The 13,714-nt window shown below is 39.1% G+C and overlaps 1 protein-coding gene across 1 annotated transcript in view; it reads right to left on the bottom strand.

Moving 5' to 3' along the window:
* Positions 1-1,653: 1,653 nt before the first annotated feature.
* Positions 1,654-13,714, bottom strand: part of LOC127634327 (brother of CDO-like) — a 43,392-nt gene continuing 31,331 nt past the window's right edge. The window contains exons 6-19 of the mRNA XM_052113828.1: positions 13,034-13,327; positions 11,554-11,820; positions 10,674-10,933; positions 9,261-9,420; positions 9,051-9,110; positions 7,726-7,935; positions 7,324-7,502; positions 4,674-4,773; positions 4,471-4,593; positions 4,171-4,353; positions 3,454-3,665; positions 3,218-3,306; positions 2,965-3,125; positions 1,654-2,843 (exon numbers count right to left, since the gene is read on the bottom strand). Coding sequence (XP_051969788.1) covers positions 2,761-2,843; positions 2,965-3,125; positions 3,218-3,306; positions 3,454-3,665; positions 4,171-4,353; positions 4,471-4,593; positions 4,674-4,773; positions 7,324-7,502; positions 7,726-7,935; positions 9,051-9,110; positions 9,261-9,420; positions 10,674-10,933; positions 11,554-11,820; positions 13,034-13,327 — 2,381 coding nt within the window. The 3' untranslated portion in view covers positions 1,654-2,760. The remainder of the gene's footprint in view (positions 2,844-2,964; positions 3,126-3,217; positions 3,307-3,453; positions 3,666-4,170; positions 4,354-4,470; positions 4,594-4,673; positions 4,774-7,323; positions 7,503-7,725; positions 7,936-9,050; positions 9,111-9,260; positions 9,421-10,673; positions 10,934-11,553; positions 11,821-13,033; positions 13,328-13,714) is intronic.

Below are 13,714 nucleotides of genomic sequence, written 5' to 3'. Positions count from 1 at the left end.
CATTAAAACTCTGGCCGCCATCTTGGATTGACATTCATTGTTTTTTCACTACTATTCTTTTCAAACATTACCCAATTCTGCTAAGCAAGGTCTCAAAATAATCTCCAGACAGACACACAGATTGAATGAATACAAATTTTTATTTTTACCTTTGAAAAGTTAATCATAGTTAACGAGGTGGCCGTGAATACAGATTTGAGGCTGTATCTCAGGAACACTTTGGCCTATAGCAACTAAACTTGGTATGCTCAGCGTGTAAACTACACTTTAGTTTCAAGTGTAATGGGTTTGAATCCCACTTCGATCAGTGTTAGAGTTGATGTTATATTGTACTAGAGGTTTTTATATTTGTTTACTGAATAGTTGCAGGGCATATCACAGATCATTTCTGTTTGCAGGTATGCTTCTTGTTCTTCTTTGTCTTAGTGTTTTCAGATTTGTTTAGGGAGTGATATCTTTTAAAAGAATTTAGATGTTTGGAGACAGCATCACCTGTAGTTCAAAAGAACATGGTCAGTTTTAAATTGTTACAATGCCACGTGCTATGATAGCTTAGCTTAATCGGTTAGCACGTTAAATGTTGGGCAACATTAGCTTAGCATGCTAATAAGTTAGCATGCTAGCCTATGCATTTGTAAGGCTAATTGATCACAATGTTATCTGTAGTTAAAGCACTAGTTTATAGCTCTAAAGGGTGTGGGTTGAAATCCCCACCTCTACAAGTCATTCTGTAAAAACTTCTGTAGTTCTGGTGGTTTTTGTATCAGCTTAATGGTTGCTGGGCTGTTCCACAATCAAATTCTGAATTTGATCTCTGTTGAAAAGTTACATGAATACAAAGTCGATCAAATTGACCGTTGTGCTTGGCTGTAAAAAAAAAAATTCTATGCATCGTATGTGCCTCTTGGTGATAAATACTCCAGTGGTTGGAGACATGAAATGTCAAATGTATGATTCCTGGTTCAAACTCCACCTGAGCAAGTGATGCATTAGAATTGTGTGTAGTTTCACAGACTTTTGTATTGTGCTCACTGAATGGAGGTGGGGCTTTAGCACCACAAAATGTTGATTTGCATCTTTGATGAAAAGTTACATGAATATAAAGTTGATCATGGTAACAGCTGTGCATTGCATTGTTAGCTGCAATATTTAGGTTGTATGGTGCAGTGGATAGCACACTGAACTGTGGGATGGTAAGTTATGGGGTCAAATCAATCCAGGGACAGTGTGATCTGTGCTTGCTCTGTGAGATCTTTGGGTTGTGCAGTGGTTGCCATGTTGGTGCATGGCCCTGTAATTTCTGCTTGCAGCTATATTCTTTATTTAATTTATTATTTTAAGTTCTCTTAGTCAGTGTAGCCTGCAATGTCTCCTGTGGTGGTACCTGGAACGATAATTTGGAAAAACTGTGTGCTGGGTTACAGTATATTGCAAGGTAAGGTGTGTGTGTGTGAGACTGTGTTTTCATGCATGTCAAAGGCAAGTATGTTGAACAGACCAATATGCAAATATGGAGCAGTAAGTTGCAGTCCAGTAGTCTTTTAGGAAAACATTCTAAAATTGAACATCAGCCACATTTTAAAACTCATTATGTGAGCAAATGCCATAACATTTCTTAGATGCACAAAGAATGAGAATAACAAGACCTGTGATTTCTTTAGCTTTATTAACAGGCAATAGTGCTTAATCCATGTAACCAAAGCAGCTACACTTCTAGAGTATGTGGAGATTGATCTTTTCCTTCATGTTTAATGTTTACAGTGGAAGGAAGCTAATACTGATGGGGGAAAACTGCAGGCCTCCAAACGCAAAATCCATCAGAGACCATTTAAAGTACCACTATACAAGCTGACTACATTAAACCAGTTTTGAATATAAAATTAGCATATTGCAGGTAGGCATGTTCATTTGAAGAATGTTTCGCATCCAGGTCACCGAAAATATAAATACCTACAATATATGGGCTCTTTCTCATAGTCAATATTACTACACACAGAATGCATATACTTAGCATATATTCATTAATATTTTTGTTAATGATTAAAATAGATAATTCTTAGTAACATATGTACAAAGCTGTAAACACTGCACCATCAAGATTCACACCACTGTTAAATGAGAGAGCATTTGGAACAAGTTACAATCATAAGGTTTTTCTGTTTGTTTTTGAATGTGTTTTCACCTCAAAGTAGCATCTACATGCCATAAAGCAATTTAATGTACGGATTTAACATTCTGTGCATAAAATATGCATTTTTACTATATAAGGCATTCACATACTATAATTACTTTTGATGCAAAGTGTTTTTAAAAAGTCAATTGTCCCCATGCTCTGTCCATTAAACCATTCTTATTGTTCATCATCACAATGCTCTACATGCATTACAATTTCCACTAGCTGTACTTCAAACATTAAGAGATGCTTGCCAGTGGGAAATCTGAAGCTTATTACTGTGAAACTTTAAGTTAAACAGATCAAAAAAGATATGCCATTGAGGTGTCAGGTTGTTCCTATCTAAAATGAGGATAATTTTTACAGCATGAAAATTATAATGTGGTGGTGACTGACAAACATACCAAAATATGTGTACCTTCTGATATAAAGAACCTATATATACATTCTAAAATCTGTACTATGTACAAAGACATAAATATATAAATATAGCATCTGTTATACAAAAATAAATATTTTTCTCTATGTTTGTCTTCTTTAAAAAAAAAAAAATTGTGTGTCCCTTGTTCCTCAAGCTGCCTCATGTTTCAAGTTGTTCTCACTTCATGGTGCTCAGCTTCTTGAAGCAACATGTTTATGCCTGTGTCAGCTGTTGTTAACAATAGCAAGTCTGTGGAAAAACAGAATATTGAATTTTAAAATACTATAATACAATATCTCACTGAGTTTTGAGTTAGAAGCTACATTCAACATCGTTCTCTTTAAAAAATACAGTACATAAAATAACTCACCGGCAGTTACCTCCTCTTCCATGTGAATTGCTTCAGTGAGGGAGTGATGGTCCTTCAAGGAGTCAGGACTCTGAGATGGCTGTGCAGGATTAGACAGACTGAGGACCTGCAAGGGGGAGTCATCAGGCTCACAGCATCTCTCTTCAGAACAGCCAGATACCCTAAGAACAGCAGATTCATTTTGAGTTGATCTCAATTGGAGTAAAAAAAATAATACAAATGTTCAAGTTGCTTGACAATAATATATTCTTACCCATTACAGTAGTTCTGGATATGTGGTTGCGGATTGGCAAGTTTCTGAGGCAACAATGCATCACACTCCAACTCATAGTCAGCATTGTCCTATATGAGAGACAATGGTTTGATGAACATCAATCCAATTACTAACTTTCAAATCATCATTCATACAGATAGTACTATTGTTACAACTTTGTACGACACAAAAATCTGAAGCCAAATCCATCAAAGCACCAACTTTCTTAGTGTTACCTTGTGTACTTCTGGGAGGCGTTGTGTAGTGTGCTTCCCATTCCCATTGGGGATGTATTCTCCTTTAGGAGCATAAACAATGTGAGGAGGTGCCAGGTGAGGGTCAACAGCACAGGGCCGACCAAGAGACAATCCCTGCAGGGGCACCATGGTGTACTGGCATGGAGAGACTGTTGCTGCCAAAACTGGGAAACGCATGTCTAAGGTTTGTTCTGAAATAAAAATAAATCCAAAACTCAGCCCCAGAATTCTCAGACAAAAGTGTAGACCGTTTTGTTAACGAATCATTTAGACCGATTTGTGAACCTTTTCAACAAATTTATTGAAAAGAACTGACTCAAAAGAATTATTCACTCACAAATCAGACATCTCTATGGCTTGGGAGCATGTTTTACGCTTCATAAGAGCAAAATATTTGGAGCATATACAGTACTGTGCAAAAGTCTAAGGCACACATGATGTTTCACCAAAATATTTGGATGGTTATTTTAATCTTCAGCTTAAGTGTGTCAATAGGAAATATCAATTTTAGACTCCCAAACAATCCTTTTGCAAATAGAATAGAAGAACAGGGAGCCTTGCAACAGATGGCATGGCCCCCACAGAGCCCCCCATAGAACATCAAGACAGTCTGGGATTACATGAAGAGACGGAAGCTGATCTTTGTATCTTGTCACTTTGCATGCTTCTGTTAAAGTTTCAGTTTCTAAAACTCACTTTGCTTGGCCCAAATTCTCCACAGACAGATTGGGATGAAGGCCACGATGATGAAGACAAACGCTCCAAGTACCACACCCACAATAAGGTAAGGCAGATCACCAGGTCGTGGCATTGGGTTTCCAGGATGTTCAGGTCTGGGAGTTGATGTCTCTGGAGGTGTTGTCCTCTGGTGTGGACGAGCTGAACACAGACACTCACATTTAAGATTTACACTGTCAGAAGACATCTCTGCTCTGAATAATTAGGTGAGGAGTGTGTTGTGATCATGAATAAGAAACAAAGATAATAGAAACAAACCTTTAGTTTCCAAGATGACAACATTGCCGAACTCACTCTCGCCTCCTTCGTTATAACACTGCATCTTAATGTCGTAGGCAGTCTCAGGCTGTAGATCCGTAATGGAATGCCAGTAACGGTCACCTAAATAGAACGACAATATTGCAATTAAATTTATTTTAAATATAGGTGACAAATCACAGGTTTAAAGTAAGATGACTTGCCTTCAACAACATCCTTTTTGTAGTCACTGTCGTTGTCACTGTCAGTGGGTCGGTAGAAGATGTAAAAGCCATAAATGGGGGTGTTATTGACTGGTGTGTACTGTAAAGAAAACACAAAATGCTCATTCAAGGGCCCATTGAGAGAACAGACAGGTCACATTTCTTGAATTTGACTATGTAAAAGGTTTAGGATATTACAATTCTTGGGGTCGCGTGGCACCATGCGAGGGTTGGACGTGTGAACGGCAAGCTCTGCGCACTTTGCTAGTTTTCAATACTTTTTATGTCATAAACCGGTGAGATTCTATAAACCCTGATCCATAAATTTTTATGAAGACAATATGTCAAAGAATTCAAAATCCTCAGGCTCTGGAGACATTAAAAGACATGACATGCTCACGCTGATACCCCAGACAGGGCCGCAGAACAGGGACTCGGTTTGGACGGTGAGGTTGGAGAGATTCAGCATCAACTGTCGAGCATCCATTGTCGAGCATGTTGGCAATGCTGCGAAGTTCATAGCTGAATTGGAGGATCTTGCTGTAATACATCGATTGACAACTGACATGGAGACAAAATTCACTGAGATGGTTACAATAGTGGCGTATGTTGAGAAATGGATCGATTATCTGGAGACATCGGCGAGGGAATTAGCTGCTAACCCGCTAGCGACCAAGATAGACATTGACCACGTTTTGGAAAAGTTGGAAGACCTTGAGAATCGTAACCGCCAAAACGACATCAGAATTGTTGGAATTCTTCAGAATGAAGAAGGCAGAGATTTGGTGAAATTCCTAAACGAGCTCTTCCCAAGTCTGTTCGACATATCAGGCTATAAGCTGGAAATCGAGCGAGCTCAGAGTTCCAGCTCAGAGGTCGGCTGAGGGAAACAGGCCTGATCGTTTCTGGCCAAATTTCTGAGATCATCCTATAAAGATCTTGTATTACATGAGGTGAGGAGTAAAGGAAGGCTTTCTTGGAAGAACCACAACATTTTCTTGTCCCCAGACTTTGCGAATTTGACAAGAGAGAAACATGATCCAATCAAGGAATGCAAGACACTGTTACATCAACGGAAGTTTGCTTTTGCTCTGATGTTACTGGCCAAATTGAGAATAGATACTAAGGATGGCTGCAAAATATTGACATGCCCATAGCAAGCAATGTCATTCATAAAGTCAATGCAGGGAGTGGACCTGACTCACTGAACATTCACTTGTTGTTCTGAGGAACTGAGCACCTTCTTTGTTTCTTTTTGTGCTGGTTCCACCTAGCGGCTGGAGTATGTTTTGTGGAGTAACACTCCTTCCGGCAGTTTGTGGATGAATCTGCTGAGTTCTTTGTGTTTTATAGATTATTTTCTGTTTTGTAAATCTGTCACATAACTTTTCTATAGAAGCACCAGACTTGAGCAATCCAACAGCAAACTTGTCGCGGGGACTCTCGTAGGCGTACATGGACTGTCGAGCTGTGAGGGATATCCACAAAAGTGTCCATAGTGTTTAATTCAGACATTTATTTAAATGTTGCCTCAAGCTTATGGCTGAACCCAAAATTATGTAGTAATAAATCCACTTTCTGCTGGTCAGAGTTGATTGCAAGGATATGAGCACAGAGTGTGAGATCCTTTGAAAATCTAGTCGAACATTTCAGTATTCCTAGATCTCAGTTCGTCAGGTACTTACAGCTGCGCCATCTGCTCTGTACTATTTCTGGGATTTAGTATACACCCCTCCCCCCTTAAGCAGCAGATACTCTGGGAGTGGTGATTACTGCTTTTGGAAAAGGTCATGAGGCATCAGTGTATTACTCCCTGCTAATTCAGAGTCTGGGGGACGGAACTTCAACATTTCTCAAGAGATAATTGGAGAAAGATTTAAACTTGGAATTGGAGGAGGGCGTGTGGGCTAGGATTCTAAAAAACATAAAGTCTGCATCTAGAGATGCAAGGGTGTGCCTTATTCAATTCAAGATTTTACATAGATTCTATTAGACCCCCTCTAGATTGTATAGGCTTGGTCTTAAAGACCCACACACCTGCTGGCGATGGCAATCAGAGGATGGAGACACAACCCAACCGAAGTCTTTTGGGTGTGTGTTAAGATTCAGGAGTTTTGGCTGAAGGTTCCAAGTATTGTGTGTGATGAATTGGGCAATCAGGTTTCATTTTGCCCCTGAGAATGTTGAGAATAGGACCATAAAGAGTTGGGTCCTAACTAGCATCATGATCACTAGACAGATTCTTTTAAGGGGTTGGAGGTCGACCGGAGAGCCCTCATTTCAGGAGTAGTGCTCGGAGATGGGGAGAGTGGCGGCCTTTGAAGATGGGTCATTTAGAAGACTAGGGAAATTGAATTTGTTTATGGAGAATTGGGGCGGATATCTGACGTTGCTGGATGTGTGATTATTATAATTTTTTATTAAATTTTTTATTTATTTATTTTTTTGTGTGTGTGTCTATAATCATATATGACCATTGGGATGTTTTTGGGGACCAGGGTGGGGTTGGAGATTGGGAGGGGTGAAAGTGGGTGTTAATTGTTGATTCTGTATATATATATATATATATATATATGTTTTGTTTTTCTGTGTTCAATGTTTAAATCAATAAAAAATAGTTAATCAGGAAATGAGAATTCTTAGTGCTTACCGTCCATTTGAGGATAACTGTGGTCTCATTGATGGCTTCATTGTAGGTGATATAGGGTCCGTCAATGGGACGCCGGTTTGGCGGTCCACTGCCCACTACTGTGTAGGCTTTGGAAGGAGCACTAGGGGGACTCGCTCCCAGCACATTAACGGCCAAAACTCTGAACTTGTATGATGTTCCTGCGATGCAATGGAATAAAAGTCATCTGCTTAGTCATTTGAAATGTTTTCTGAGAGCTGGGAGAACAGAGATATGTCAGCCAAGCATCAGTTCAAATCTTTTTTTGTGACTTCTGAGTAAATGTTATGTAAAACTGTCTTCAACTTGCATTATGCATCAATCTGCAATTTAAATCAGCATCGGCCACTGAGAACCCCACATCAGATGACTGCTGAGGCTTACCTTTCTCCAGGCCAATGATCTCAACTGAGAGGCGTGAGGGAGGGATGTTGTTCACAGCCACATCCCATTCTCCACCCCCTTTCCGCAGTTTCTTGTACTCCACACGGAATGACTGGATGGGGAATCCACGGTTTCCGCGAGGGATCCACGTCACATAGACTGAGGTCTCTGTAGCCATGGTGACGGTGGGCCTGTCTGGAGCTTCTGGAGCTTTAATGTAATAAAAAAAAAGATTTTCAATGAAGAAATAAGATTAAAAAAAGACAGTGAGAGTATGTGGACAAACACATAAACTTACTGTAATCTCATCCTTGATTTTTAAGATTGAACAAAAAACTAAATCAAGAGAATAGTCATGTTAACATAATAATCAGATCAACTATTGGTGACTGTTATAAACCTTTTTAAAAAAATTTTTTAGCTGGAATTTAAAATTATATAGTAAAATTGTATATTTCTAATTTCACCAGTGACAGGGTTCCCACTCATTCTGACCAATGAATTTTCATCAGTTTCTAGTCATTTGTGATTTTTACCAAAAAATCTAGAGATCACATTCATAAAGACCAATTTTTAAACAATTAAATATTTTAAAACAACCAGCAGAGCAAAACCAGAAAATATACAGTACGGTGCCAAAGTTTTAGGCACTTGTGAATGTGAAAATGTTGCATAGTGAGGATGTCTTCAAATATAATGCCATAAATTGTTTTCATTTATCAATTAACATCATACAAAGTCCAGTAAACATAAAAAAGTGAAATCATTATTTGGTGTGGCCACCTTTGCCTTTAAAACAGCCCCAATTCTCCTAGGTACACCTGGACACAGTTTGTCTTGGTTGTTGGCAGATAGGATTTTAATGCCTCCAAGTTTCTTGGAGAATTCGCCACAGTTCTTCTATCTTTTTAGGCTGTCTCAATTAATTCTGTCTCTTCGTGTAATCCCAGACTGACTCGAAGTTCTGTGGGGGCCATGCCATCTCATGCGGAGCACCCTGTTCTTCTTTTCTATACTTTTCTATTTGTAAAAGTAATGTTTGTGAGTCTAAAATGTATTTTTCCTATTGACACACTAAAGCTGAAGATTTAAATAACGATCTTAAGACAAATATTTTTGTGAAACATCTTAAGTGAGTAAAACTTTTGCACAGTATTGTATATTCCCTATAAAACTTTTCCAGAAGACTATTAATTACCATTACTTTTCCAAGCCTGGAAAAGATGATAACATTCCCTGATATTTACAGGTTTTCCATGAGTGTGGTAAACCTGTAGGTAAGCAAACATACAATATTATCATCATACAGACAAACATATACTCACGCAAAAGACGAGGTGTCACCACTGGTGTTTTTGGAGCCCCTATCGGTCCTCCTCTTCGCCCTGCACACAAAAATTAAAGAACAAATTTAATTTAACGAATTACTAGACACAAAAAAGCCTGAGCATTCAACTGATATACACTATAAACAATTACTTCACAAATTAAAATGCAGAAAAGTCTTAAGTAGTCATGTGGCTGCATATATTTGCCTGTTCTGAAAGTCATCATCGCAGGCTGCCCAAGTCCAGCACAGTTCTTAGCGGCCATCTCCACTTCATAAAGGCTGGCGGGTTGCAGTTTGGTCAGAGTCAGTTTGTGCTGTAAACCTGAGATAGTGCTAGAGATCCAGTCACCGGGAGATTCTCCAGCCTGCAAGATGAAATACAGAAGAGCACACACAATTACCAATGAATCAGAGCCAGGAATTACATCAGAAACAAATATATATAAAGTGAATAGAATCAGGTAACACTGTAAGAAAAAATAAGATTTGAGTGATGATTCTCCATGGAAAAGCTGCTGTCATGAGGCTAGGGATGCTCTATGGGGTTCCCTGGGTATTGCTATATGGTTGCTAAGATGTTTTGAGTGTTTTTGGTAAGTTGCTATGCTTCTATGTGATTGTTAGGGCATTCCAGATGGTTGCTAGGGTATTGCTGGGTGGTTGCTTAAGCCCAATGTATACAAAGGATGCGTGAAACAAATTTCCTTATTAAAAGAGTGCTCAAGCACTGAACACATGCAGCCCGATTTTTCTAACCACGCGTATTATGCACATGCGTCTGGAATTATTTGCACAAATTAGTGGGTCCAAAAAGTGGCAACACTAACCGTTGAGGCATTGCTGTCACGAAGATGTGGTAGAAGATGTAATCGGCGCTTAACAACAGGAGACGAATGTGAAAACAACAACAGTGGATGTGCACGTCAAGAGCGCGTGAGAAAGGAAATACCTGCATTTGAATAACTCCAGTCTAAAGGACTATAATGATGTCTTTATGGGTCTAACCTCTTAAATATGTACATGCCCAAGTCGATTTCACGGCAATCAACAGGATGCTAAGCAGAAAGCTGGTTTTGTTATGATTTCACAAGTCTAGGCCGACCTTCGCCCAAGTGACCTGTGGAGTGGAAATGCCACTGGCCACACACTCAAGGACAAGTTGTTGGCCTTTGTTCACCATAATGGACTGAGATGCAGGTGGATATATGATACACACAGACTCAGAAGTCAAACCTAAATAAATAGTCCAGTCTCTTATAGCAGTCGTAGCACGCATTGGCCAACCGACTGTGTAAGCGCACACAAAATGTTTGCATCAAAACCGAAGTATACTTTGGGCTTTATTGGTCCAAGTCAAAAGAGTTCAAGTCCCACAAGTCTTAAGATATTCTGGTCCCAAGATATGGCTCATGTAAGGAAATTTACATCACTCACCCATCTTGTTTGCTTAGAAAGTTAAGGTGCAACTCTTCTCGACAAACCACAAAATTTGATGTCGCACAAACAGTGTGACACGAGTTATGCACTAAACGTTAAGTATGAGCAAATGTAATAGTGAAGCTTGCCTTAGCAAGCACCACAAATATAGGTGGCATATGATGAAATTTCAGTTTTGTACCTTTCTGTACTTGACAACGTACTCCAACACAGGTGCTCCTCCATCATGACGGGGTTTCCAAGTAAGTTCATAGTAGTCAGCTTTTCCTGTGCGTGGCTGGCTCATGATAATCGGAGCTTCGGCATGAGAGACTTTGACTTCAGAGCAGTCGACAGGCAGCACTGCGCTTGTAGACACGGGCTTCAAGGGTGGCTGTTCCCGCAACACCTTATCTGGGCTCATCGGTCGAATCAAGGGTAGCTTACCTGACCACGACGGCACTAAAATCAGAGATCAGAGTACAATGAACAGCAGGACAAGATGTATTTCTGTTTAATGATTGCTAAACTGTATAATCTGGAAAATTGGCTCAGCCAACTGATTTCCTACACAACTGCTTGATACTTGTCTCTCGTACTCCAGTCTCTTTATTAAACTCAATAATTGTATTATCTTATTTCATAAGTAGCCATGTAATAAGCAGAATAATGTACAGTCAGCCAATCATTATCGTAAAATAGACCCATTCAGAGTCAAACAAGATCTGATCTTTTTTTAAATGTATTTATTCTGTGGCTTTTGAATAGATCATTGAATAGGTTGAAGTGGATTAACACATGATGTTGTATTTAAATGCTTTTACTTATTTTATTATGTTTTATATTTAATTTTAAATCAGTCTTTAAATCAGTTTTTATATATTTAGTTTGTTTGATCTGTAAAGCACTTTGGGTCAACTTCTGTTGTGCTCTATAAATAAAGGTTGACTTGACTTGATCGTCCAGACTGGTTATATTTTGCAATAATAACCTTCCATAATGTAAACAATTTATACTCAATAATAGGCTACATGAGACTACACCATTATAAAATGGCACACTTTGTCTAAAGTCTTACGTACATGTCGGGACAGCGAGGAGTCTTGTAGCTGCCTGAGAACTGCCCACGCCGTTCTCCGCCATGCACTGGTACATGCCATCGTCCTGCGGCCCGACATCGAGTATGCGCAGCACCTGCGAGGATATCCGATGTCTTGGTGACGGGCTCAAAGGCTGAGCATTGTGGAGCCACACCACAGTTGGCGTGGGCTTGCCCCTCACCTGACAGCTGAATCGCACGCCCTTGACAGCGTCTTGTTGCTGCAGCTCGACACGCACCTGGGGAGGCTCTGAAATACAAAGAAGAGAACTTCAGACAAGTGTATGTCAAAATACCAGGTGGTAAGTGTGCTTGTAAATAGGGGGCAATTGTAATGTTTTCTACTGTTCCGTTCATATCTCAGACTACTACAAATTGAACAGCCAAAACATTTATATGTGACAAAGTTAATGGTACCATTAATAGACTTATAATGAGAAAGATTTAGATCCTAATATTAATAAGAAGTCATAGTATTGCAATTGCCCTCAATACATTTGAAATATAAATTATATTAACCCAGTGTATCTTTAAATAAGTGTGCACATCAAAAGAATAATATAATGTAAATGCTTTGATATTTCATAATATTACTGAATAGTTTTCACTGTTATATGGTACTTATATTTTAGCTGTCAATAATATGTATATAAAGCAAACGTTTAAGTGCGACCTACCTTATAAATTATCTAAAGTAAATAATTTTTTTTAGGCAATTTTTAGTAGCTAGTCTCATATCACATATTTTAATGAAATAATGTTATTTTCAAACTTTTTTAATTCAAAGACTTACATCATTTTTGGTAAACAAATATGTCACACAGTGAAACAACCGCACTACTTATTCTCAGAAGAGAGAAATGTTTACTGAACTTCAACAGCTTATAAGAAATTCACTGTGTTACAATTGTTACAACAACTCTTACACTTGGCAGCCTGGTCTCCCCTACTTCAAATGCTGAATAGTTCAAATCAACATGCATGTTCATGGTTTAAACTTGTAGTACAAAGCATGGGAGCATTAATGCGTCTCCATGAGTGCTACCACAGAGGAGTCTGGGTCAGACTGGGTTCTCTCTTTCTCCCAAAACTTGATGGTTGGCTGCTAGTGAATCAGCTCAAACTCATTAGAGCAGCAGCAATAGCTGCTTAATTAATTACAGCTGCCGTGAGATGAGCCCACAAAAACAACCTCATCAATGTCTCAGAAACTCGATCCTACACGCATACTTGTTCTGCTAAGTAAATGTACTGTGGGTTCATTTTGGAGGATTATTAGCAGCATTTAACTGTATTCTCTAAGCCCACCAGTTCTGATACATGCTTATTACCTAAAGCATGCAGCCTTCAAATTACTGGAAATTTAAATTATGCTACCGCACACATAACATTTTCCATCAATACCCTGGTTCCAGTTTTTTAAATCCCAGTGTACTTATCAGCCTTATAGCATTCATACTCACCAAACACCTGCACGTCATACAATACGGTAGCAGAGCTAGCAGAGCCAAAGCCATTGTCAGCGTGACACACGTAAGTGCCCGAATCGCTCTCGCTCGCCGCATCAATCAACAGGTTGCTGAGCAGGAAGCGGGTGTTGTTATGATTTCGCAAGTCTAGGCCGTCCTTAGCCCATGTGACATGTGGAGTGGGAATGCCACTGGCCACACACTCAAGGACAAGTCGTTGGCCTTTGTTCACCATAATGGACCTGGATGCTGGTGGATAGATGATACGTGCAGCCTCAGACGTCGAACCTAGACAGCGTATTACAAATTCAATATTAAAATCAAAACACTAGCCAAAATCTAGTGTACTGCATACACAGGCAGCATCTTAACAGTCATGGATTCTCATAAATGACAAATTTGGAACATTCTACATAGGCATCAAATCCACGCACCACAGAAATAGTGCTCCGCATGGGAGACTTGACTTGCAATTGATTTCTTGTTTGATGTTAGCATGTTGCTAAGCTAACATGATATTACTCTTATAAGCATAAAAATATACACAAATATTGGGTAAAATAATTTTTGATATTTTATCCATATTAAAATGTACTATAAGTACATTTATAACCAATATTTCTCTTGCTTTGTTCGCCATCTCAAATGTATTTTTTCACTGTGCTCTGAAAAATT

Source organism: Xyrauchen texanus, chromosome 41 (genome assembly GCF_025860055.1).
Source record: "Xyrauchen texanus isolate HMW12.3.18 chromosome 41, RBS_HiC_50CHRs, whole genome shotgun sequence".
Lineage (NCBI taxonomy): Eukaryota > Metazoa > Chordata > Actinopteri > Cypriniformes > Catostomidae > Xyrauchen > Xyrauchen texanus.
Note: the sequence above shows the minus strand (reverse complement) of the source record. Positions and strands in the feature narration are given on the sequence as shown.